Source organism: Rhizopus delemar, genomic scaffold (genome assembly GCF_000149305.1).
Source record: "Rhizopus delemar RA 99-880 supercont3.2 genomic scaffold, whole genome shotgun sequence".
NCBI lineage: Eukaryota > Fungi > Mucoromycota > Mucoromycetes > Mucorales > Rhizopodaceae > Rhizopus > Rhizopus delemar.
The window spans coordinates 3,318,217-3,344,472 of record NW_027137828.1 but is presented as its reverse complement, the minus strand read 5'-3'; the positions used below and the strand labels follow the sequence as shown (position 1 = coordinate 3,344,472).

At 36.3% G+C, this 26,256-nt stretch overlaps 9 protein-coding genes across 9 annotated transcripts; 7 read left to right on the top strand and 2 right to left on the bottom strand.

The window, feature by feature from the left end:
* Positions 1-438: 438 nt before the first annotated feature.
* Positions 439-6,036, bottom strand: RO3G_03547 (uncharacterized protein; the record flags this gene model as incomplete). Its single annotated transcript, XM_067658137.1, has 3 exons — positions 439-507; positions 571-4,061; positions 4,173-6,036. The coding sequence occupies 3 exons, from the start codon at positions 6,034-6,036 to the stop codon at positions 439-441; spliced, it is 5,424 nt and encodes a 1,807-aa protein (XP_067514238.1).
* A 1,434-nt stretch (positions 6,037-7,470) lies between these two features.
* RO3G_03546 (uncharacterized protein) lies at positions 7,471-8,397 on the top strand (the record flags this gene model as incomplete). The annotated part of the gene is made up of 3 exons (XM_067658136.1): positions 7,471-7,943; positions 8,005-8,179; positions 8,335-8,397. The coding sequence occupies 3 exons, from the start codon at positions 7,471-7,473 to the stop codon at positions 8,395-8,397; spliced, it is 711 nt and encodes a 236-aa protein (XP_067514237.1).
* A 1,109-nt stretch (positions 8,398-9,506) lies between these two features.
* Positions 9,507-10,816, top strand: RO3G_03545 (uncharacterized protein; the record flags this gene model as incomplete). Its single annotated transcript, XM_067658135.1, has 3 exons — positions 9,507-9,656; positions 9,727-10,028; positions 10,180-10,816. 3 exons carry the CDS (start codon positions 9,507-9,509, stop codon positions 10,814-10,816), a joined length of 1,089 nt encoding a protein of 362 aa, XP_067514236.1.
* Positions 10,817-14,410: 3,594 nt separating this feature from the next.
* On the top strand, positions 14,411-15,661 carry RO3G_03544 (uncharacterized protein; the record flags this gene model as incomplete). Its single annotated transcript, XM_067658134.1, has 5 exons — positions 14,411-14,492; positions 14,547-14,638; positions 14,703-14,801; positions 14,866-15,550; positions 15,606-15,661. The coding sequence occupies 5 exons, from the start codon at positions 14,411-14,413 to the stop codon at positions 15,659-15,661; spliced, it is 1,014 nt and encodes a 337-aa protein (XP_067514235.1).
* A 503-nt stretch (positions 15,662-16,164) lies between these two features.
* Positions 16,165-17,644, top strand: RO3G_03543 (uncharacterized protein; the record flags this gene model as incomplete). Its single annotated transcript, XM_067658133.1, has 6 exons — positions 16,165-16,196; positions 16,244-16,549; positions 16,605-16,769; positions 16,817-16,928; positions 16,975-17,391; positions 17,504-17,644. 6 exons carry the CDS (start codon positions 16,165-16,167, stop codon positions 17,642-17,644), a joined length of 1,173 nt encoding a protein of 390 aa, XP_067514234.1.
* A 353-nt stretch (positions 17,645-17,997) lies between these two features.
* RO3G_03542 (uncharacterized protein) lies at positions 17,998-18,267 on the top strand (the record flags this gene model as incomplete). The annotated part of the gene is made up of 1 exon (XM_067658132.1): positions 17,998-18,267. One exon carries the CDS (start codon positions 17,998-18,000, stop codon positions 18,265-18,267), a length of 270 nt encoding a protein of 89 aa, XP_067514233.1.
* Positions 18,268-20,312: 2,045 nt separating this feature from the next.
* Positions 20,313-21,031, bottom strand: RO3G_03541 (60S ribosomal protein L19-B; the record flags this gene model as incomplete). Its single annotated transcript, XM_067658131.1, has 3 exons — positions 20,313-20,752; positions 20,801-20,910; positions 20,961-21,031. 3 exons carry the CDS (start codon positions 21,029-21,031, stop codon positions 20,313-20,315), a joined length of 621 nt encoding a protein of 206 aa, XP_067514232.1.
* A 3,398-nt stretch (positions 21,032-24,429) lies between these two features.
* On the top strand, positions 24,430-24,951 carry RO3G_03540 (uncharacterized protein; the record flags this gene model as incomplete). Its single annotated transcript, XM_067658130.1, has 2 exons — positions 24,430-24,772; positions 24,917-24,951. 2 exons carry the CDS (start codon positions 24,430-24,432, stop codon positions 24,949-24,951), a joined length of 378 nt encoding a protein of 125 aa, XP_067514231.1.
* A 169-nt stretch (positions 24,952-25,120) lies between these two features.
* RO3G_03539 (uncharacterized protein) lies at positions 25,121-25,786 on the top strand (the record flags this gene model as incomplete). The annotated part of the gene is made up of 1 exon (XM_067658129.1): positions 25,121-25,786. The coding sequence occupies one exon, from the start codon at positions 25,121-25,123 to the stop codon at positions 25,784-25,786; it is 666 nt and encodes a 221-aa protein (XP_067514230.1).
* Between the last annotated feature and the right edge of the window lie 470 nt (positions 25,787-26,256).

Sequence of the window (26,256 nt, the reverse complement as noted above, 5' to 3'; positions counted from 1 at the left end):
GTGATAAGCTGGTAATGACCGAGCGAAAAAGAAGATTAATAGTATAATAATTTGTTTTTTATTTCTTTATATATCTTTGAATTCGCTATGAAATAAAGGTTCAAAAAGATTCTAGCATAATAACATTTCCTATTTTGTTCTGACGGTCTCAAGAAATTCTTTCGAGAAATTTCTTTCGACCTAGAATTTTAAACATTCGGTAAATTGAGACTGGAAGCACATATGATATTTGGTACTTATAATGTAAAAACAGTAAGAAGTCAATAGCTAACAACTACTATTTATTAAGTAAGAAAAAGGAGAGGAACTAATAATTTAGAATGAACCCTGGATTATATCGTCTGACTATTAATTGTATAGTCTGACGTAGGCTGGACTGAGATCAATAATAAAATAATAAATAAAGACATCATTAATGACCAAACACGACATCATCCCCTACCAGTTGGTATCAACGTTTGGAAGTTGAATAGGAAGTGTTTGAACAGTTATAAATTTTTGTGTGACCTAATTTCTCTTTATGCGCTTGCTGTGCCTAAGATTACTATTTGCAGTCACAGCATTTTTTACAGAGCTTTCATGATGATCTGTTTTTCGATCAAAGCCTTCTTGACTTTGTTGTAGTCTTCGTTTGGGATATCTGGATAAAGCATTGCCATTACGTTTGGGTTGAGCTTTCTTTTTTTCTTTTGTATTATGAGATTGTCTATTGTGCGACATAGTTCCAGACTTTGACTGTTCATTCATAATTGTCGTAGTCAATAATTTACTAGGGGCGTAGTCTGAGGGCAATTTTTGCTTTTTATTCTTTTCAGCCTCATTATTTTTCTTTTTTACTACTTCACCATTTTGATTTATGGATTTACCCAGCTTGCGCCAATAAATGTTAATTGACTCGGGATCAGTGAATGCCTCAGCAGTTAACCAGCTGTCATCGTCTTTGCTATAGTTTTTCCAGCGTACGAGGTATTCTCTATTTCCAGGTTCGCCTCTATGATTGATGATTGCCTCAATTTCGTACAATTCATCTTTTGGAATGATTTCATCCTGTGAAATAAGCTTTAATTCTTCTGGAGAATAATTTCGAGACATGAGCGTTTCGTCAACATCACGAAGTATATAAGCACCACCTTGTACTTGGCGTACAACACGATATGGACCTTTGTAAACCGGGGAGAGGCTATTGTACTGCTCTCTGTCACGCACCATTACGTAACTTCCTTCCGGGAATGTGGACTGACGATTTTTGCTGTCAGCTTTTTCCTTTTGCCTTTTGGTGTAAAGGTCGGTCCTATCCTGTATAGCAGGGAAGACAACTTGCGACATATAGTCGATTCTTTTCAGCAACTCATCGTGCGGCATGTACTCCTTCTTTTTTAATTCACCAGCATCATCCCTGTATTCAATGAAGTCATTTATGTTGCGAGCAAACATCAATGAAAAAGGCGTGGTCTGCAAGCGTGTGGAGATCTTATTGTTGATCATGAGCTGCACAGATGGAATGTAATGATGCCAATCTTCGGTGGCACCTTCAAGGAACTTTGCTAATATCTTTTTAGCAGATTGAACGTAACGTTCAGCAGCTCCATTTGCTGAGGGATGGTAAGGAGTAGTGTATCTTTTGTCGATACCCATTGCATTGAACAGATTCTCTAAAATTTCATTTTTGAATTCAGAGCCGTTATCGCTACATACAAAGTGTCTAGGATAGCCGAGTAAGGAAAATGTATCAACCATGGCACCTGCGACGGTTTTTGCCTTTTTGTCTACTAGGGGTTTCAATACGCAGAATCTGGTGCAAATGTCGACTAGAATCAACACGTATGTATACATGTTGCTACTGGATTGAAAAGGCCCAATTAAATCAAAGGCATAGGCATCCCCAGGAACATAAGCGTAGACAGGTCGATGAGGATTATAACCCTTTTTAGCAATATTGTACTTTTGACAGGTATTGCACTTGCTTACATAGTTTACTGCATCGGCTAATAAATTTGGCCAATGTAGGTTTTGGTTGTGGATTGATTTTACAATATGATCAGCTCCAAAATGTCCGAATTTATGGACTCCATCAAGAATCTCTTGTCGATCCTCATATGGTGGAGTGATATAATCCTTGTCACTGAATTTGGTAGGACTTTGGACATAGAACACTTTTCGGTTCTCTTTTTTCATTTTTAATTCATGTTCCTTTTTTAGATTTGGTTTGTAAGCAAGATTTTGGTGTTTTACTGTGCTGCTATTAGAATCACTCCCTGCCAGTTCTTTTTCAGGAGGAAAAAGACGTGAAAGAGCATCAGGTAAAACATTTTGTACACCGGGTATATGGACGATGTCAAAATCATAGGACAATAATGTGTCCATCCAACCCACCATCATGGGGTTGAGTTCATCGGACGTGAACAAGTATGTGAGTGCTCGATGATCAGAATATAAGGTAAAGTGATGACCATATAGAAATTTGTGAAACTTTTTCAAAGCAAACACAATAGCGAGGAGTTCACGTCGAGTGACAGAATAATTTCGTTCAGATTGGGATAAAGAGCGTGCCATGAAGCCGAGGTATTTGATGGTGGTAACAGTGAGTCCATCCGACTGTTTTTCGTCAAATTTCTGGAACAGAACTGCACCAACACCAGTGTTAGATGCATCAGTGGCAACGTAAAGAGACTTGGTAGGATCGTATGGACTCAAAACAACGTTGGAACATAATATATCTTTGATGCTTTGAAAGTGAACTTGCAGTTCGCGTGTCCAATTGATATCATCTATGAACGCAACATTTCGTAACGCATCTAGAGGAGCGGTGAGTGTGGCAGCACAAGGGATGTGTGCACGAAAGTAATTGACAGTGCCCAGCCATTGCATCATTTCTCTGCCGGTCTTGGGACGGGGCCAGTCAGCAATATTGGTCAATTTACGTGGATCCAAGCTTTTCCCTTTTTCAGAAATGCAGAAACCCAACAGATGAACACTTCTTTTGCCAAAGTGACATTTCTGAGGATTGAGGATCATGTTATGTTGAGTGAGTCTATCAATGACTGCACTGACAGCTTGATAATGCTTCTCCATGGAATCACCTGTAGTGCCAATCACAATATCATCCACGTATACATGAACATTGGATAGATCACTTAGGATGAGGTTCATGATGCGCATGAAATGGCTAGAGACATGTTTTAATCCAAATGGTGCTGAACGAAACATGTATTGTTTGTTTCTGTGAGTAAAAGTGGTTTTGACCTGATCTGATTTACGAATGGGTAATCGATGGAATGCACTTTTGAGATCGAGTGAGGTGAAAATTGTAGAACCCGCAAGATCATGAAAAATGTCGTCAATCAACGGCAATGGATAGTTATCAGATTCCAATAGAGCATTGATTTTACGAGGATCAATACATGGTCTGTAATCAGTGGGATTACCATTCGCATCCTTTTTTGGAGCAAATGTGATTGGACTGTTCCATGGTGAGGGTGGTGCACGTACAATGACACCGTTCTCGAGCCATGTTTTTACAGCCTCATCAAAGATTGGCATCATCTTATTTGCAATAGGATACTGCCGGACATGTGCATGTTTTCCATGAGAGGTGTCTAACTTCACTACTGCTTCTGGTAGATTACATAAGGAATGAACATCAATCTGCTGATTTTTATCAATGTGAGATTGCAGTGCTTTTAGTAAAGCTTCATGTTCATCTGGTGTGCCAGCATTGGAAACATTTGGAATGTATTCTGAGTCTTCAATAGAATCATCAAATTTGACTTTGTTATCATCCCAATTAGTGGCAACACCAACAAGGTGAATTCCTAAACTTGGTAAAATATCCCTCCCGAAAATAGCGTCTACTTTATCATGCATATTTAACACCTCAAATTCATGAGCTACAGTTTGCCCTTTGTATCCGACATTTAATTTATCGGTCACACCCAATCGTTTAACAGTTTTTTCTTTATCTGCTAACAGTAATGAACCATGAACTGGAATAATACGCAGTTTCAATTTATTAACAACATTTTTGCTTATGAAAGAAACATCTGCGCCTGTGTCGACGAGAGCTATTAATCTATGATTGTTCAATAAGAAAGGAGTGTGTAATGAGTAAGGGCTTTGAAGCATAGTAGGATGTGTCTCCTCTTTTGTTTTTAAACTATAGCAACGAATATTACCTTGCTTGTGCTTCTTTTTCTCCCGAATTTGTTTTAACGCTTTTTGAAACGGACTGATGATTTCATCATCATTTAAGAGGTCATTCATAACCTCATCCGCAGGATGTGTTTGCATGATCTCTGGTTCAGTAGCGGTCTGTTTCTCAACCTTCTCAATATTATGAACCGTTATACGTGAATCATTTGCATTATGAATTTTCTCTTCAAATGATCTACGCCTTTGGGAAAAATTACCAGTGTAGTTTTTGGGTGCATCTTTGCGTGCTCTAAAACCCGTATCTTTATTCAAGTAATGGTCACGACGTTTTTCCATTTCTCGACATTTGTCGAGGTGACCTGGGGTATATTTCTCCCCACAATAGCGACATTTAGGCGTGCTGTGTGCCGGCCTTTTATGGAAATTCCTTTCCCTATTCTTGTTTTCGGGAAAGTACCTCTGCTCGTCGCCATGAAACTTTCTTTTCGTTTCTATTTGCCTTGGTGCCTTCTTGTCGGCAGGCTTGAACTGAGATCGTTCCTGATTTTTCAAACCAGGGAAGATCTTCTTGCATTCTTCTATGAAATGCATCTTGTTGTTTTCTATGATTGTCTGGATTTTCGACAACGTATCATCTTCCAAGATGAAATCAGCATTCTTCTTGGCGCGTATTTCAGCCAGTCTTCTTTCCAAACAATCCTTGACAGGTGGAAGCAATGTGCCCAGGAAGTGCATCACTGCCAGCGGACTGTCCGCAAACTTGGCTTTGGTCAAAAGATCTATGTATCTGTCCACATACATGTTCAAGTACTCGCCGTTGGGCTGCTTGATTCTCATCAGCTTTTGACGATACTGCAAGTAGGTGAAGGACTCACCAAACTTGCCTATGAGAGCGGTCTTGGCACCTTCCCAATTGCTGTTCTTAAAATCAGCGACAGTCAGCTTATGTTGGAGCCAATTGATGCTCCTATCATCCTGGCCATTTTCAATGGACAACTGGAGATATCCTAGCCAGTTCTTGTCAATGTTGACACCATAATGTTTCACGATGGCCTCAAACTTCCTGATGAAGTCCTTTACTGTCTTAAAGGCATTGTCATTCTTCACATCATCAGGACTGACCTTGCTGGAAGAGTAATACTTAGGATTGTAAGCAGCACTGACCAACAGGCGAAAGGGAGGTATGACCTTGATGGGGACAGTAGGCTCAGACTCACGAGTATTGTTGGTATTGTTCCCAACCTCATTTATCTTTTGGCTAATTTCATTAGCGCTAACCTCAAGCTTGGTAATACGCTCCTCGTAATAATCCAAATCTTCCCTATACTCGCGTATTTGGATCTTAAGAGCCTTTCTTTTTGACTCATCTTCTTCAAGATCACGCTTCTCAACTAACTTGTCGAGCAAGTCAGCTGTCTCATCGTACTTACGATTAAAGCGTTTTAACTTCTCAGGGATGCTGCTCTTACTTTTCGAAACAGACTTAGAAGAACGCGAGGCGTTCTTTTTCTCACCACTAATGGCGTGGCGAGCGTTGTTCAGAGGTGCATCCTCCATCACAACGTCATCTTCAGCAGTGGACAGACTAATTGCGTCACCACGTACTAAGGACGATTCGTCCTTCTTTATGGAAAGAGAGTTAAGTCTCTCTCCTATAGCACCACTGACTGAGTCAGCAGGAGAAGGCGAACGAGAACGGGAACCAGTGACCATTTCCACGCAGGAAGGCGACCCAGGACGGTCAGAAAAGTTGTCCAGGCCAGGGGCCACAGGGGAAGCAGGACAAGAGGAAGCAACCTCAGAAACAACAGAGGACAAAGAGGAAACAGAAGAGATGGAAGCACGAGATGTGCGAGTGGGGCGGTTGTTGCGGGTGATGACGGCCATGTTATAAAGGTAATAGCAGTTGGAGTGGCTTATTGAAAAAAATATGATATTTGGTACTTATAATGTAAAAACAGTAAGAAGTCAATAGCTAACAACTACTATTTATTAAGTAAGAAAAAGGAGAGGAACTAATAATTTAGAATGAACCCTGGATTATATCGTCTGACTATTAATTGTATAGTCTGACGTAGGCTGGACTGAGATCAATAATAAAATAATAAATAAAGACATCATTAATGACCAAACACGACAGCACAGTAAGATGCATGTGAATAAAGAAAAAAAAAAAGAATACTAGAGTACTCAGTAGGGCTTTTAATCTCTGTCCTTTGTCTAATGTACTTGTGTTCAAGTAGCATCAACATGTAAAAAATTATACATAAACTGAAAGCCCAAGCAAATTCTGCATATTAATACGCGTAGCCTTTTTTTTTTTTTTCATTTTAGAGCCTACAATCGTACAATAGGAACACTTGAACTCAAAAACCCTGGTATTACTTTAGTGATACTAAGGTATCATTCTTCCTCGAAATTATGTGTTACCGACATAAATATGCAATTAATATATATGGATATACTACAGTAAAGTCTGTTTGCTAACCAAATCTGTATGAAGTGCTTTATGTTGCAAGTATAACCGAATATGGAACGATCCATTTAATAAATAACATACATACAAAACAGATAAGTAACTGAATTGAAGTGGTAAGTATTATTTACAGTTGTGGCTGCTCAAGTTGTAATCAAACTAGTCGCTTTTGAAGCTAAAATATTAAACTGGATGGTTTTTATAACCCCTCAACCAGCTAATAGTATTAAATTCGTGCTTTTTTCCATAGTTTTTTTTTAATTATACGTCAAAGTGCAGATCTCTCTCTCCACTAAAGCAGACAACATAAACGTGAACGAGCAATTTTTTATTGTTATTGCTATGTTATGCATAAAAACAAATTCTTTTTTGGATAAAAACTTAGTGCACAATCTTATAAATTAGTCTTTGCGTAACTGATTGATCAAATTCGTGAAACCTAACCATTCATACACAAAAGCTTTTTTTTTTTTTTTTTTTTTTTTTCCTTTTTTGCTCACATTGTTAACAATACTATTGTATTTTTTTTAAAATAATCGAATTAATACTGTTAAAAAATGACATCAAAAACTTTTCTCTTCCTAATTGTAACAGCTTTATTAATTCCATTCAAACATAAAGCAAAATTCAATAATTTTAAAAACATAAATTTAGGCATAGCTAAACAACAATAAACTTGAGTTTATAAAACATGGCTTATCTGCATATTGAATTTTCCTCGTTCTCCAATTCCTTTTTCAATCCTTAACGGAATTGATACTTAATTACTGATCACAAATCCTTGATTAGCGACGTTTCTTAAAAGATATGATTATTTGTTATTATTAGTATAAACAAGGCAAAAAATGAACAATATCTTTGTCGTTATTGCATCGTCATATGCATACAAGAGAAAAAACTTTTTGGATTTCCAATGCATTTTTGAAAATTTGGACGCTCCTCAATTGTTCCTAACCTTCACCTGTGATGATAAAAGCGAGGACTTCAAAGGCATTCTCAGCGATGGCATCCGATTTCCATGGGAAGATCCTGTTCTTTTTAGCCTACACTTCAAGAGAAAATGGTTAAATTTTTTTACAGATTACATTTGTAAGCATTTTGCCAGACAAATTGGTGGCATCAAAGAACATATCTGGGTTATGGAAATTCAAGATCGCGGCAGCCCCCACATCTACATGGTTCTTTGGACGAACAAATCCGTACAAGAGCTAATTGAAATGAACATCATTCATACTTGGTTTCCAGAAGACTCCTCTTCCAACGGTCCGATAATGCATGATCTGGTCAATCGATTGCAGTTACATAAGTGTAATGATAAGTAAGTTTAATGACAAAAATTTAGTGGGCATTTACTGATTCTCAATTTTTTTTCTATATAGCTACTGCAAGAGAGGTGACCTCACCAAGAAATGCCGTTTTGGATATTCCAAACCATACTTTCCAGTCACCTTTCTCGACTCTGAACACCGTTGTACTTATAAACGAGATGTTGGCGATGTATATGTAAATAATTACAGCCCTTACCCGCTGGATGACTTTCGTACTTCAATGGACGTACAATACAACGGTGTGAGATATTTGCAGATAAAAATTTGAGAATTAAAAGAAGATAGTACTTGAAAACTAGTGAATGAGTCTCTATGTAACCTCTTTATTAGATTTCAAGACGAGAGAGAGAACCCATTTAATCAAACTACGCCTTTATATAGGAAATAAAATTATTCAGGGACCGAAGTGAGTTCAAGGTCAATTTTAGTATTGAACTTGAATAATATAAATATTGTATATGGTTAATATTGTAAATGAGTCTTAGAGAATATGTAATATATAATATTATGTATTCAGTACTTGTTATTTTTTATATAAGATTTGAGTAATCTCATACGAATAATAAGTATTTAATGGGGTAAATACGACACGGTGGTCCTCAAGCTGGAAGATATCTTGCCAAGTATCTTGCTAAAGATGACTAGGAGGCCAAAATTCTGCTAAAAAACATCCAGGTTCAAAATCAAGGATACTATAAAAGAGCTACATATGTTTCAGAAAGAAAGCACTATTCAACAAGAATTGTAGGAGCAGTAGAGGCAACCTACGACATCATGGGCTGGAGAAAGCACAGCAACTCTATAAATGTAATTTTCTTAAGTACAAGTCTTCCTGGCCAAGATACTAGACATTTGAGAGAAGATATTAATGATTTGGCTGAAGATAATGATCAGACTTTTTCTTTGACTCCAGTTGGTAAGTCATGTTAATCATTTGTATCTTTTTCAAAGTATTTTTCTTATATTCAATTTCCTTTTAATAGAAATATATGAAAAAAGACATGGTGCTCCAGAGTTGACAATGCCTCAGTTCTTCTGTTTTTACAAAAGAGTTTACAAAAACACAAGAGAAATCACAAACATTAGAGAAATCACAAACATTAGAGAAATCACAAACATTAGAGAAGTTACACGTCCATTCTACCCACAGCCGTTGCCTGAATATGTGAGATGTTTTAGACGCCTAACTTTTAAGCTTATAAAAGACAAACCAGTTTTTTGGAGAACATATAATCAGAGTGAAACAAATGGAGAAAGTTTCTACTACCAGCAAATAGTTTTAAAGTTATCTATTTTTCAAACGACATACAAAAATGAAATGGAACGCTTTGGTTCATATAAAGGTACTAAATTCTCTCTTTTTTTTTTGAGAAAAAAAAAAAAAAAAATAGCTAAACAACCATCTTTTAAAAATTGCAGATTACTACGAACATTTACTTAATGAAGGTTCTATTGAATCACATCGAAGAGTAAACATTGAAGCATTGCATGATATTGTAGACATTGAAAGAGGCTTTGAAGTATGTCGTGAAGAGCTTTCTCTGATGCTTAATATGGCTAATCAAAGCCAGAAATGCATTTTTTCGCAAATCACCACTGAACTTGAGCTGAACTCGACTGTGGTTGTCTCTGGAGCAGCTGGAACAGGAAAGTCGTATCTCTTGAGAATGTTGGAAAGATATTATAAACTTCAAAATTGCAAGGTAACAATCTAATGCTACACCATTTTTAAAAACATGTTATTCAATATTTTGATTTGTTTCTCCAAAAAAGGTCTTCAAATTGGCACCGACAGGCGTTGCTGCTCACAATATTTCAGGCCAAACTATTCACAGGTTCTTCGGTTTAACCAATATATCTTCTGTCCCTAATTTTTTGGTTCTGAACGAATATGTCAAGTTGTATCCAAAGGTAGTTCTATTAATCGATGAATGTTCAATGGTAAGCGCAAAACTTCTGGAATCTATTAACGATGCTTTGGTAAAAACCACGCAAAGAACTACAATAATGGGCGGTATCAAAACTATTTTTTTTGGTGATTATTGCTCAGCTACTTCCTATTCAGCAAAAAGAGGGTAAGATATGGGAATCTGAAATATTCAATGCAGCCCCTCGATACAGTCTTCATAAGCCAGTCCGCCAGCAAGATGAACGCTTCATTGATATACTTAACAAAGTACGCAACTATCAATTGGACGAGTTTGTAATAGTATTTATAAATGAAAGAACTGTTTACAAGTCACAACTTCCACTTTCCTGCTTACGGCTATATACAACAAGAGAAAGGGTGGTGAGTGCTAATGAGAAAGACTATGCTGCATATCCTGGTGATGGCACTGATTTTCTTGCACAAGACTTCTATGTCGGCAATGAGCGAACACTCAAAATTGCTTTGAGAGAAACAAGACTGTTGGATCATATTTCAATCAAGCCAAACATGCCCGTGATGCTCATTCACAATCTACATGTGCCTACAGGTTGGGTCAATGGTACTAATGCTTTGGTAGAGTGCATGGAAGAAGAAAACATTTGTTTGAAGAAACGGTTACCAAACGGGAACGATGCCATCTACTGGATTCAATGCATCAGTCGTCAAGTTCCAAGTACTAGTTATACAAGAACACAGTTTCCAATTGTCCCTGCTTTCGCCACTACTATTCACAAGGCGCAAAGCGCGACTATTGATTGCGTAGGAATTCATTTGGACAGCATGCTTTCCCATGGACAGTTATATGTTGCCATGTCCCGTGTCAGAAAGATGGATGATTTGTATTTATTTGGCGCTGAGACTCCTTTGAATATAAAAAGAAAGTTTGATGCTGATATAAATGCTTTAGATATTGTAAAAAAAAAATGCGTTTAAATTTACTGTTAATTAAAAACATGAATCTTTAAAAAAGCATAATAACTCAAATGCTATTAAAAAAAAGAACATCCCCGAAAGAAAATACATGTAGAAGTTTTGATTTTTTGCAAAACTAATGGTGACGAGCCAATCACTAAGCTGTTGCAGGATTGCTGTTTACAACCATCATTTAAAAGAGCCTTTTAAGTCCAAAAGTCGATTCTATCTAACGCTGATAAGCCGATGATATTCTTAATTATGCAGTATAGATGCACTATGGTGTACATGATAGATGGTTAATAGTATTTAGTTGACTATGCTTTTTTCAAGTGTTGTTGAATACAGTATGCCATCACTGACAAACCTTGAGCTGATTCCTTTGTCATATTGACTGCTCTGAAACATCGTCATTTCAGATGTTTGGATGCCTTAGTATATTAAACAATCTGCAAAATCTACTACATATCTTGCTTTTCTTATTGCATAAGCAATTGAAACCATTTGATACAACAGTATAGCAAGGATTGGAAAGGTATGGAAAAATGATATAGTTGTCAATTGAAGTATTTAATTTAGAAAAGCGTAATCTCACTAATATTGTATGATTCTCCGTGTTAAGCGATAGATTTGCTGAAGCAAGATCTCAATAGGCTGTAATTAAACATTGCTTCAGTGTTTCAATGTATCCAGTTTAAGAATTGAACAAGAAAACCACATATTTAAAGTGAAAAAAAATACCTGAAGCTAAACCCTTTGATGAAATTCAATTTATTATATAGAGCTTGAATCTCTATCAATTTTATTGGAAAAAAAAATATAAACAAGATTCAATTTTAATGTTTTGTTATAGTGTGATCGAGAAATGGGTTCAATACAAAGCCGAATGTTCACAATACGTCCTCATGTAATTAAAAAGTAATGATTCAATTAATTTTGCCTTTCTCTTAAACTGAGGCTCAGTAAAGTATTTTAATGACTTAAGTGTTTTTTATGTACACAAAACATATAACAAATGGATCATTTGGTATGTTAAAATTTATTTCTCAATATAGAAAATATTACATAAACAAATGATTGGCTTTTATTGCTTGATATGATAAATGGAAAGATAGTTGATGTTGTCATTTGAAAGAATTAAAGTTCGACTAAAGCATGCATTTTCATATTACGTCATCTACAGAAATTAGAGAAAGTAATCACAGTTTAGATGTAGGGTGAGAGGGAGAAGACTAATGCAAGAACTGAAGAAGATCAAGAAGAATAGTTAGAGGATAAACTACAGAGTCAAACCAAATATAAAATATGTAAATATCATTCATTTTAAATAAAGAATAATCTCCAAGTATTCCAAAGCTCATTGCTATAAGTTTGGTCAAGTAAAAGATCTTTTATAGTCAAAGAGTAATTAAGAGTACAATTTAATTTTATGGTAACAAATTAACTAAGTTTCCCTGAAACAACCATCAGTACCTGATGTATACTCAGCCTGTATTAAGCAAAGCATGTACCATGCGAATCTATACCTCTAAAGATACAACTAATTCTGAATCCACACCTTGTTCCTATTGCACATCAATTTTATTCGACTCCCTGTTTGTATCATACGAAAGCATAATGTGGATTTTGTATAAATATAACCTTTGAAAAAAAAGGGAAATGAAAAAAATCTACTTTAAACAACTATAGGAGTCCATTACTCTCTTATGCTTCATTCTATAAAGTTTACTTTAATTACAGTATCATTGGTCCTCATTAATATTTGTTTATGCGAGGATATTTTAAGACAAAATGACACAGCATTGAATGTTGGCACTTGGTTTTTCTGGTCTGATTTAGCTGGGAATTTTTTTAATGCAAATTACAGAGATCTCATTGGAGCAGTTGGTGGAACAAGATTGGCTTTATGCGACGATGCAAACAAATGTACTGCTGGTGGAGCAGCGCAGTATGGTACAAAGTATTACATATTGGCAGAAAGCGACTTGTGTAGATCAAACCACATAGGTGCTCCAGTTACAACTGTAGGATTTGGTGTTTCTTGTAATGCAGGTTATGGTTCTCAATTTATAATCTTTAAATGGAATGACCTTGTGTGCTTAAGATATTCAGATACCTACATTATGGGTAAAGATCAGATAAATCCAATAGGCACGAAATATACAACAACAAAGAGGCCTACATGCTTGCCGTTCCTGATTCACTGATTAACTATTTGGTTTCAAACTATGAGGATATAATAATAAAATAAAAAGCTTTTGAATAAAAACGAAAAGAGGTTTATTTTGCTCTTTTTTTTTTTTTTTTTTTTTTTTTTTTTTATTATTTTTTTTCGTTCTAGCCACACTATATACATATTGCGATTTAGCACGCAGCTCCAAGTATAGTGCAAGTACTGACTTCTGTGTCAAAGATGACTAGTCTATTCTTATCGTCTTGGGCTTGTGCAGTGTTAAAAATGCTGGTCGTCTTTACTCTAATCATTTAAAAGGTCTCTTCTTACAAGAAAAACACACATCAAGAATGTCAAACAAGACATTTATTATCCTTAAAAGTATCATTAAAAAACTCTTTTAATACTTGAAAACAACAAGTTCAATTTGATTGAATTGACAACCAACATGGGCCTGAGCGGAGTGGAAGAAACTGCTGGAATGCGACATGTTGTGAAAAAAAAAGGGGGGGGGGCATGAAATATAAAATCATTTTATGGAAATTAAGGGGAAAACAAAATCAATTTACTTTAAATATTCATTCCATTTCAAGCTATGGCTCTTTTATTATCTACCTGTTTTGAATCTATATTTGGTCTTCCAAGTATGTCATACATCGATAATTTCATATTAGATTTCTTTGAGTCCTTTAATTGGGTTTACGTTGATTTACTAAGGACTGCAGCTTACTATGTACCATCTTTATAGCAAGATGTCTAGATAAGCGTTCTATCATTCTGTTGTTGAAATTTTATATTTCAAGTTATTTATTTTTATTCCACGTCATGTCAATCATGTTGTCTATTATTCATACAATGGTTTTGATTTTATAATCCAAGACATATTGTATTTTTCAATTCTTATTGTTCACAAGTCTGCACCTACACGTGTGATATTCGTTGTAGAAAGATCAAATAGCCAGTGTGGGCACTTTATAAGTGCATTGTCCCTTTCTTGGCTCTTTTGTAACTGTCTTCAGTTTTTCTTTTGAGCTTTTCTTGACTAATTCTTTTCTGATTTTTTTACAGGTCTTCTAGAATGCTTCGGGCTCGTAGATTGATGGTAGGTTGTAACGCTGATTAAAGGATATTTTTCAAGATCGACTTTCATTGACATAATGGCAATCTCTTCTCTCACAAGGTTCTCAAAGCTATCCTCATACGCAAAATTGTTTATCCCGTTTAAATTAGCAATGGGATATAAAGAAGAGGACGATTACTTTGATGAGTTGGCTTTTTATTTTGGCCATCAGCCAATGAAATAGCCAAATGATTTGTTTGAAGCCAGACAACTTTTCTAAAGGTGGCGAATGATTTCCGAAAATAGTACAGTGGAAGCAAACTGGGATTTTTGAGTGCAGTTTTTTTTTTTTTTTTTTTTTTTTTAAACTTTTATTCTTTAAATGGATCTCGTTGAAGAAGAACAGTTTGACGTATACCTTCAACATTTAAAGCAGACGAACACTGGCATTTGTACATTTACTGGTAAATTTTGCAAGTTTTGAAACAAAAATTGTTAATCTCTTGAGTTGTGAATAGATGAATCGGATCAATATTTCGACAAAATAGCAAAAGAGGTTACTATCGAGGAAGCAAACGGCAATTATCAACTAGAAATAGCTCACTTTGATGTAAATTGTTTACTGTGTGTGGTTTTATTTGTGAGAAAATAGTAGTAATTTAGCTTCTTTATAGAATTCTACTTCAACTTATAACGCACATTTAATAAACTGTGAATCAGCTAATGAAGATGGAGAATATGAATGTTTCCTGATTTATGATAAAGAAAACGATGTAAAGTATGACGAAAACAAAAAGATGAAGACCTTTTTTTTAATATAAACACTATTTTTTAAAGACTTTTGTACTTCAACGTTTAATTGCACAAATTGATATTAATACCAGATCAAGTGGACAGGACGAATTCGATTACGATCTATCACGAGATATGGATGAAATATTAAATAGTCAAAATGAAGAAGATGATGACGATGAAGAGGAGGAAGAAGAAGAAGAGGAGGAGGAGGAGGAGGAGGAAGAGGAGGAAGGAGAAGAGGAAGAGGATGATGAAGAAGCTGGAGATGTATTTGAAGAAATTTTACCAACCACCAGTCCATATCATATTGCACCCACGCCTAGATATAGCCCACTGTCACCTAGATACCAATTGAACTCAGGGTCTATTACCAACAGTAATAATAGATATGCACCCGAATTCAATGTAAGATCACCTACACCATTAGAAAATTCGGACACATCAGATATTGTTGGCTTTGAGCGTGCGCCATCAGAAAGTACAGAATCAGAAAGTGAAAGTAGCGAAGAAGAAGAAGAAGAAGAAGAGGAAGAAGATGACGATGATGATTTAGATTCTTTGGCCAATGATATATCAATGACATTAACAAATGGCGTTGCATCCGCGCCAGATTCACCTCGACCAGAATATATCATTGAAAACAACACAAATAATTATCATTCACCTGTCACAACCCAACCACATAACAATAATAATGCGGGGCCAATGTCGTTACGTGCCTTATTTAGTAAATATTCATTCTTCAATGTTATTATTATGACTAACAATAAAATATTGTATAGATGATGAAGAGGAAGAAGAGGAAGAAGAAAGTCAATCCAATTCTGATAGTGATTGATATTTTTAATGTTATAAAATATATTTATTTGTTTGTTTCCCTTTCGGCATGAAATAATGAATATGAATTGAACACGGAGTTTAAAATGAGTTTGCACCATTCTCCATTCTCTCTCTCTCTCACACTTTGCCCCCCCTCCCCTTTTCCCTTCTCCTTTTTTTCCTTTTTGTTTCGATTTTAAAAAGAAGAACAAAAGGTAAAAGAGAGGAGAATGAGGATGGTTTACAAGTTGAATTCAGAATTTAAATCTTGTAAGGAAAATGTCAGTTTATAATCACCGCTCTATGGTTCCTGCTTCACATTCAACCCGTCTATTGGATCTTTTAGATTCAATCAGAGCTGAATTTGACCAACTTACACAGGAAGTGTTTATATGCAAATCACAACGTGACGAATATGAAAATAAAAGTAAGCTTGTCTTTGTCCAGGATCCGTCTCACAATGTATGACTAGTTGTTCTTCAAATCAAGGAAATGACAAAGTTTCAACAAAGTTTATTTGAAATGGAAAAAACACAACACACTCTAAACAAACAGTAAAGAATCAGTGACAACCTGTTGGAAAATAACGCCCTTTTATTAGATATGAAGAAGAGATTGCAAGACTGCGTCAGCAACTGGAACTCTACACAAACAAACAACCTCAGACAACCGTCAAACAACCCCAGACGACCGTCAAACAAGAGCAGCCACCCACGATTGGGCCCGTATCGAATCTTTTTGGAGGTATGATGAATGCGTCTACACAAAAACTGGAAGATTCAGGAGTTTATAAGAAAGCAACTGTAGGACCTTTAGAATTTGGTACACAAGTCACATCACTGGTGGATACGGATCCTGCTACAGTGCCTGATAGTTTCAAGATAGAGATGTCAGATTGGTATGCACTGTGAGTATCCTTTGTATGAGCTGTGGATTGTGTGAATATTGATTGGTTTCTCTAGGTTTAATCCAACGATTAAAAGAGTATTAAGGCCAAACTTGATGCATTCGTTTGATCACAACAGTGTTGTATGCTGTGTCAAGTTCAGTTTGGATGGAAGATTTTTAGCAGCAGGTTGTAATCGAGTGACTTATATCTATGATGTTTCTTCTGGCAACAAAATATGGTATATACAATCTACCATCGTTCTCATCTCACATCTTCTGCCATTAGCATGCTTCAAGATGAATCAAGTACTCAAGAAGGCGATCTTTACATTCGATCCATTTGCTTTAGTCCAGATGGTCGTTTCCTTGCTACAGGTGCAGAAGATAAACAGATCAGAGTAAGACATCATGTTGCATGCTTTCCATAGCTAAAGAATCCAATAGATTTGGGATATTGCATCCAAACGAATTCGAAATGTACTCTCGGGTCATGAGCAAGACATCTATTCACTTGATTTCAGTCGTGACGGTCGTATTTTGGCCTCAGGATCAGGTGATACCACCACCAGGATATGGAACATGGCCGAGGGAGGTGTCTGTATGCACGTCCTGGCCAAGACGGACGCCGGTCAAAAGGACCCGGGAGTGACGAGTGTAGCGATCTCACACGACGGTCGACTGGTAGCGACTGGAAGTTTAGACAGGATGGTGCGCGTGTGGAATGCCCAGTCGGGTCAATTGATGGAACAACTCGAGGGACATCGGGATAGCGTATATAGTGTTGCATTCATGCCTGGTGAAGCTGAGTTGGTCAGTGGTAGTCTGGATAAGACGGTCAAGTTGTGGAAGTTGGGAGCCAATGTAAATAGACCTGCCAATAGTGCTCCCAGAATTCCTTGCAGGATGACCTTTATCGGGCACAAGGTAAATTGGGGATGGTTTGAGAAGACAGAGAGTTTGATGATATGAATAGGATTTTGTGTTGTCTCTTGCATGTACATATGATGGTAAATTTATTATATCCGGATCAAAAGATAGAAGCATTCACGTTTGGAATCCAAACACCGGTCAAGTTCAATTCATGCTACAAGGTCATAAAAATTCAGGTACATAACGCATCATGTCAACCACCGTCATTCTCACCATTGGCCCCCCCCCCTAGTTATTTCTGTTGCAGTGACAGCGAATGGAAGACCTTTGTTTGCTTCTGGTTCTGGCGATAATCGTGCTCGTATTTGGAGCTATTGATAATAAACGATCCCAAAAGTAATCCGTATGAAAATGTGTGTAACACATGGATATTTTATGCTTTAAATAAATAAATAAATCTTAGTCATGAAATTATGTGTGGGTATCTTTTTTTTTTTTTTTTTTTTTTTTTTTTTTTTTTTTTTTTTTTCCTTAATGGTGTTGGTAACCAAGATTACGAAATTATTAGGCATCAAGCATCCCATTATACAGGGGGGTATGCAACATGTCGGCACGGCACCACTTGCTTCTGCTGTTTCAAATGCTGGAGGTCTTGGTATTCTGACTGCCTTGACACAACCTACGCCTGAAGATTTAAGAAAGGAAATCATAAAGTGTCGTGCAATGACCCATGAACCCTTTGGTGTCAACATGACCTTTCTGCCTGCGCTTCGGCTACCTCCTTATAAAGAATATGCTCAAGTGATTATAGAGGAAGGTGTGAAGGTTGTCGAGACAGCCGGAAATAACCGTAAGACGATGTGTTGATCACAATGCCCTTTGATTAATAAAGTATCTAGCTGGAGAATACATCAAGATGTTTAAGGAAGCCAACATCAAGACGATTCATAAATGTGTTGCGGTTCGACATGCACTGACCGCTCAACGGCTGGGTGTGGATGCGGTCTCGATGGACGGATTTGAATGTGCAGGACATCCAGGGGAGGATGACGTTACAGGGTTGATCTTATTAGCCAAGTCAGCACGTAAGCTCGATATACCTTTTATTGCCTCGGGAGGGATTGGCGATGGTCGAGGGCTCGTGGCTGCCTTGGCCTTGGGAGCAGAAGGGATCAACATGGGCACACGCTTTCTTTGTACAGTGGAGGCTCCGATTCATGAATCTATCAAGCACCGAATGATCGAGGCAGATGAAAGATCGACGAGCATTGTGTATAGACCCTTTAGAAACTCAGCTCGTGTGTTCAAAAACAAGGTGGCGATCGAGGTGAACGAGATTGAAAAGAGGCAAGGCGTGCGCTTTGAAGAGATTGCACCTCTGGTGTCGGGCATCAGGGGTAAAGAAGTCTTTTTGAAAGGTGACTCTGATCTGGGGATCTGGACAGCTGGACAGGTACTTGGATTGATAGAGGATATTCCTACCTGTCATGACTTGATCCATCGCATAATAAATGAAGCGGAAGGAATCATCCAGAAAAGGTTGCAAAACATGGTAGTTACGTAACCTTTTTTTCCTTTTTGGTCTTTCTTTGCGGAAAAATTAAATTTCCGGGTGATTTTTTGCCTTTTGTAGTTTCTTCTTTTTTTATTTTTCATTTTTTTTTTTCAACCTTTTTTACATTGTCACAAATTAAAGAAAGTTTCGGCCCTGGTGGCGTTTTTGCTATACCAAAGTTAAAGCCTTTGAATGAAGCAAAACATTGTATTGAATGTCAAACAGTGTTTAGTTTATTTCGTCAAAAATATCACTGTCGTAATTGTGGTAAATGTTTATTGTTGTTTATCAACTTTCTTTTAAACTTTCTCATTTTGTAGGAGGTGTTGTTTGTAGCAATTGTTCTGGTCACAGACATGCACTAAAGAAATATGGATATGACAAGTAAGTCCTTTCTGTTAGGCAGTGTATCTGTGTGTGTGTATGTATTAATTGGGATGAAAATAAGTCCTATAAGGTGCTGCGATACTTGTGATAAATTCATAAAAATACAATACATGAGTTCCGAAGGATTATCACAATTACCGCTTAAAGAACTAAAAGAATACATTCAAGCTTACCAACTACCTTCAAAAACTGCTATTGAGAAAGACGACTTGGTTCGCATCATATTCAATACAAGACCGCTGTCTAATGAGAATGAACTTTCTTATAGAAATCAACGACATAAGCTAAGTTCGAGTCGAAAGAACAATAGCTCCTTTTCGTTTTCAAACATTGTTCAAGATATCTTTACACCCACCACTTCCACACAGCCTTCATCCAGATCATCGCCTCGACAACGACCCAGAGAACAAAGAGCTGAATCCCCACCAGAACAAAGACGACCTCAATACCAACCACAACCAGAACAAAGAAGTCAGACAGCCCCACGACAGCCAGAGCAAAGACAGCAAACATCAGAAAGAAAAGAGCCTATACCACGCCCTGAGTTGACCCTTCATGACCTCGTCCAGACCAATACCGACGCCTCCTCTCTCTCTGTCCGTACATTAAAATCAATCCTCAAAGCCAACTTTGTCGAACAATCGCATGTCATTGAAAAATCCGAATTGGTCAAACTGGTCAATCGACTGGCTGATCAGCAACGAATGACGACGAGTCAACCGAGAGATGATGTACTCTGTCGCATTTGTCTGGACGCAGAACAAAATTGTGTTTTTCTCAACTGTGGACATATGGCAGCCTGTATGGATTGTGCAAAGACGGTAAGGGAATTGGGGAAGATAAAAAGTGTGTTTTATTTATTGATGGTTATGTACAGTTGATAGAAACGAAAAATGAATGCCCCATCTGTCGTGAACCGATCCTTAAATTGGTTCATGTGTTTCGTTCTTGATGTATAGAGAAATAAAAATTAAGCTACGGCTTTGTCTGCTTTTTTATTCGCACGACGTTCACGCAGGGCCTTGTTCTTTGCACGAAGTACGTCTGCTTGCTCAGCCAGTGTCTTTGCACGGACCTTTTCAGCTTTTGCCTTGTGAATGTGTTCCATCAAGACACGCTTGTTTTTGAAACCGTTGCCTTTGGACTTGAGATAAAGTTGATGGTACAAGTGCTTGTCGATCTTGCCAGCTTCTCTGTACTTGGCTAGCAGCCGACGGAGGACACGCATGCGACGCATCCAGATCACCTGGCTGGACATACGGGCATCAGCCGTACCCTTTCTCTTACCATAACCCATGTGACGTCCGTTGCGTTTGGCTGCGGCACGTTCAAGCACACGGAAGCGAGATTGAGCAATTTGAGGCTTACGGATAATCAAACCATCCTTGACGAGCTTACGAATATTGGCACCTAAAAACACATTAGAAAGAATTGTATTTTATTTATTTTCAAACTTACGAGAGTTGGCATTGGATATTTCACTGACTTCATTAGGGTCTAACCAGATCTTGCGTTGTCCACACTTGAGGACAGAAGCAGCTAAACGTTTTTGAACAATCAAATTGACCCTGTTCTGAGTTAGAGTCAAGTCCGGTAAGAGTCCGGTGAAAAAACTTACATTTTTTGTGGATGAGAAAGAATGAAAAAATTAAAAGTTGAAAAGAGAGGCTGAATATAAATCGAAAGCATGGTCTATGATTCATTTGATTGGCTTGAAGCATCGGGCTCTAAATAGTGTATCCAACGTTATCCATCCGTCTAATGATTGGTTGATTTCAAATAGTTCATTTATTCACATTATTGCAAGGAAAAAAAAAAGGAAAGCGATGATAACAAGAGATTTACAAGAGAGAATAGAAGAGAGGGGGTATATCAAGGTTTAAAAGAAAGAGAACAATTCAAAGAACAAAATCGATAAACAAAAGGAACAGGATGATTTCCCAAGACAGAAAGCCAGTGAATGTTTTGTACACTGGGTTGATAGAAAGGGGATTGACAGTGTTCACAGCTGTTGATTCTGTTTGATTGAAATCGATCGAGAAGGGTATGAGGTAAGGAAGAGGATAAATGGATAGAGTGAGACAAGATTGTTCTGTGAGATAATTCTACCAGGGAAGGTATCAATGACCATTTTGATTGGTTATCGTCTGTATATGGATTTGGAAATAAGGAAAGTGTTGTTAATTTAGAGAGTCGATTGAGTTCAGCTGGTAATGTTTTCTATTGAAAATATGAGCAAGGCTTCTTTGGATAAAAGAGATGTTTACCAGTTGATTATTTCCCAAGGAGAGTTCTACAAGGTTCTCTAATAAGGCAATATCAGGAGGTATTGAGGTAAGTTGGTTGTTTCTTAGACTTAGAACAGTCAAGTTTTTTAATCGAAATAAATTTGAATTTAAACAAGTTAGTCTATTTCCATATAAATAAAGCTGTAGGGAAGCTGCTTTTACTACATCGTTGCATAATACTGTAACATATTCTAATTCTCCTACTTCTTTTGGTATTTCTGTTAAACCAATATGTCTACTTTACAATTAGTATTCTTAATAAACATGAAATAGTTTTACCCCAAGTCCACTTTTTCAATTCCATTATCAACCACTCTATCAATCACTCGACGTATTTTATCAAATGGGGATATGTTTTCTTCTGTATTATTCATGCGAAAATACTTTTCAAAGTCACTACTTGTATTACTACTGCCTATACTCGTACACAGTTCTTTATCATCAAAAGGAGGTAAATAATCCTCATCTTCAGATACATCAGTGTCAACCCATTCAACTTGCTTTTCTATTTTTATTTCATCTTGTTTCATTTTTATCATTTTGTAATAGAAAATAAATATATTAAAAAAAAGGGAAAAAAAAAAAAAAAAAAAAAAAAAAAAGGGTTTGGATAATTTTAAGGTTTATTTCAAGACTTTTTTTTTATGGTTACAGTTACAACCCTATAGAAAACACATGCTTTGGTTTTAATAAATTTTTTTTTTACTTTTTTCATCAATTCCTTTATCTGCTTCTGTATTTTATCCATTGATTTCATTTATTTATATTTCTTACTCATTTATATTCCATTTGCTTTATTTCCACCTCTTTCTTCTATTTCAGGCTCAGATATTGAGACAAAATTAAAGTCAACTGGGACTATTCACTGCCAACCATTAGACAATTTCACTGCAATTATCTAGTTTGTTGAGAAAAAGGGTAATCTCATACCTTCTGCGAATATAGGAATTATTTACTTTTATCTCGAAATCAAGCAAGTACAAACACTTGTGAAATTCTACAGAAATAAAAAAAGATTCATGAATAGAATCGAGTTCTATGTCCTTTTGTATAAAGACCTTCATTTTTACAGTGGTTTCACCCGTCCATTGGACGATTTTCATTGTAGGATAAATGTTCAAGAGGTTATTCACCTTTTAAAAAGGTGTCTTTTTCGACAAGTCTATTGCTTTTATTGTTGAAAGGACGATATTTTCAAAAGCATCTTGCGGATATTTTATTCAAGAAAATACAAGTGGAGAAGTCAGTCTATGACTTCCGGCTTAGTTTATTTGAAATGCATAGCAGAATACAATAACAAAGCTACAGTAGCTGCTCTATTTAAGGGTGGCTAAAATTTTTGGAATATCCACCCTTAAATAGAACATACCCTTAAATCGAAATTCGTAGCTGTTAAAAAATTGAAATCACTTAATATGTATTGTAGCTACATTATAGACATGTTTGTACAACATATTTCCACATAGGCCACTGTCAGTTGATATAGATTTGGTAATTGTGTAAGAGCATTAACAAATCAAAACTTGCTTAAGACCTGATCAAATTTGCTGGAAAGATAATATACGAGTCATAGACTCAAAATAATTTTGATGAGAATAAACACATGACATAACAAAGTTATTTTTTTTTGTTTAGATTCTATCTATAAGCGTGTACGCCTTTCTTTCTCAAAAAATTGAGCTTTTGGATCAAAATGCTACTGGCCAGCTTAATCAAACAGAATTAGGTGAATGGGCTATGAAGAAATTCAATTGAGATCAACCACTTGCCCAACAGACTATATCAAACACTCTCAAAAATGCTGAAACGTTATATAGTAATATTAATGTTGTCAATAATGGCAAAAGTCTAAAAACAACACGCTATCCTCAACTTGATGATGAAGTAGTAAAGTTTGCTGCAGACATGAACAATAACAATCTGCCAGTCAATCGAGACTCAATCCTTCGATATGTAAGACCTATTTCTTGAGTGAAGTATAGAATCCCTGAAAACGAAATTTTATTTTCTTCTGGATGGCTCACCAAACTTTTTAAACGAATTGGAGTAAAATGCAAGCCAATGCATGGTGAAAGTGCTTCGGTAAACATCTCTTCTGTAAACACTCAGAACGAATTGAGGAAGATAGAAGAACTTCTTGGACTATATGATCCTATAGATATCACGAACTTTGATGAAACAGGTTTATATTACCAGCAACCACCAAGAAGAACCATATGCTCCGAGTCGCTTGATGGTCTAAGAATAGTAAAATCTGTTTTACAGTTGAGTTGCTCTGTAACTCGGATGGGACTTACAAAGGGCAGCCAATTATTATCGCACAACACAAGAGCCCCAAATGTTTTAAAGCAAGAGCTAATTTGTTATCCATGACTGCAATTGAAAAAAAAAAAAAAAAAAAAAAAAAAAAACTTGAGATTGAATACCATTATTCTACTAATGCTTGGATGACAACATACGTGAAAAAGTTAAATGTTGCCTTTGGAAGACAGGATCGAAAAATTGCTCTTCTTTTGGATAATGCGTCCGTTCATAAAATAAGAATTCCGCTCAACAACATTAAATTGATATTTCTACTAGCAAACATGACTAGCAAGTTACAGGCTCTTGATGTATGTAACCTATTATTTGTTGATAAAATGCTATATAAGCCGTCTTTTTGTTTTACAGTTTTCTCATTCATATTTTATATACACAGGAATTATTGACAACTTTAAGGCGCACTTCCGAGCCCAGTAGTACGACCGTGCTCTATGTCTGTATATCAGTAAAAAGTTGGATAATCCGAATGTTTACAAAATGAATCAAGCTCAGGCTATGTTTTTTCTAGATAATGCATGGCTTAAAGTAAAATCAGAAACAACAAAAGGAATGCTCCCAGATCTCCCCAAGAACTTTGACAACAAAGTTACTGATGTTAGCCAGTTGAAACTTGAAGCAGATGAAAGCGAGATGATAGTATGTTATACAACAAGCACTACTAATAATGAAGGAAAGGCAGAAGGCAACATAGATGAAACTGAAGAAAATGATAATACAGAGCAAGATGAGCAGCGTGTCGATATAGTAGAGTGTAAAAAACGGCTGAGAGAAGCCTATGAAACTATTCTCATGTACGAAGTTCTTTTGGACGATCTTGATCGTAAATGACATTGCCGAATTCGGATGAGACTGGCTGAATTAAATAATTCAAAAGAGCAAACAGTTTGATCCTATTTTACAAAGTAAAAAATTTATTGTTAGAGTACTCCAAAAAACTGTTACTTATAAAAAATCTTCTATTTAGTGGTATTTATGCTGGGGAACTATACCGTTCTTTAGAAATACACCCATAAATAGAAAATACCCTTAAATCAGACACTCTTAAATAGAGCGGCTACTGTAAGTGTCTCTTTTTCTGGGATGATAATTGATTAAAGCTAATAAATATAAACTGCATAGTGTAAATAACTTCAAATGTTGGACAAATGAGGATCAATATAATGAAACCATGTATATGAGGAAATCTGAAGATATACTTGAATTCCTTTTCATTGACACAGGTTTAACGGCTCGAGATGGAGAAGGTGTATCACGATCCACTCGTCGTATGCAGATTTTAAACGACTATAATATAACTTATGGAAGAAGAATTGATCTTTTGGTTAGTGGAGATAATAATGAAATCTCAAGTATCGAGTTTAAAAAAGGGTCTGTATCAAATAATGTTTCACTTTATCAACAAAGTAAAAACATGCGTATCAATAGCTGTATTCTCAGTCATATTCATCTAATGACAAGTTCAACTGAAGATACTGTTTTATACTATGATTTCATTGGTAGAGATGGCTACTTAAGTCAATTATTTGAATTTAAAGGTGCTTACGTATGTCAAAAGATTCAAGATATTTCTATTCCCAAATGTTTACTTGAATTAGATTCATTCCGTTCTTTGAAGAATCTTTTCGCGTGGAAAGAACATTTGGTAAACCTTAGTAATATGATTTCACTTGCAAATTATAACCAAGAAAAGCAATACCGTCTTGTTGATATTTGCAGTACAATAAGTCCACCTCGGTCACCATCCGGAAATATTACACCTGCAAATGTATATCTTTCACCATCAAAAGGCAACAAAAGAACAAGAAACATAATTGAACACGATGATGAAAATTAGTCTTTTAATATATTATATCCCATATTGCATTTCTTTTTTATTTCTACCTTTTTTTACCACAATAAAATAAATCATTACCATACATGCCCATACTTAATTCTAATGGTTGTAATCCTTCCCTCTAACTAATTGACTCTATACGAAATACTATCCAACACTGGTATCTTTCAAACTGAAATTTTCGAATCTCTCAGTAAGAGAAGCAACTGCATCACTGACTCGAGCTTGAGGATGATCATCGTAGACATTTATGGGATGAAACTTATGCTTTTCTTCTAAGTGGCCTTTCTCTATATTGACTTTGCTTGTTTGTTCTTCAAAAACATTCTAATCTTTATCCCTTTGAGCCACATTGCCCACTTTTATACTGTGCGTGCGGCGATTCCACCAGTTAATTTACCAGACTTCACAGCACTGAAAAGTTTTACTCTGTTGTAGTAAACAAAAATTAGTTTTTGCTCACTGCTGTA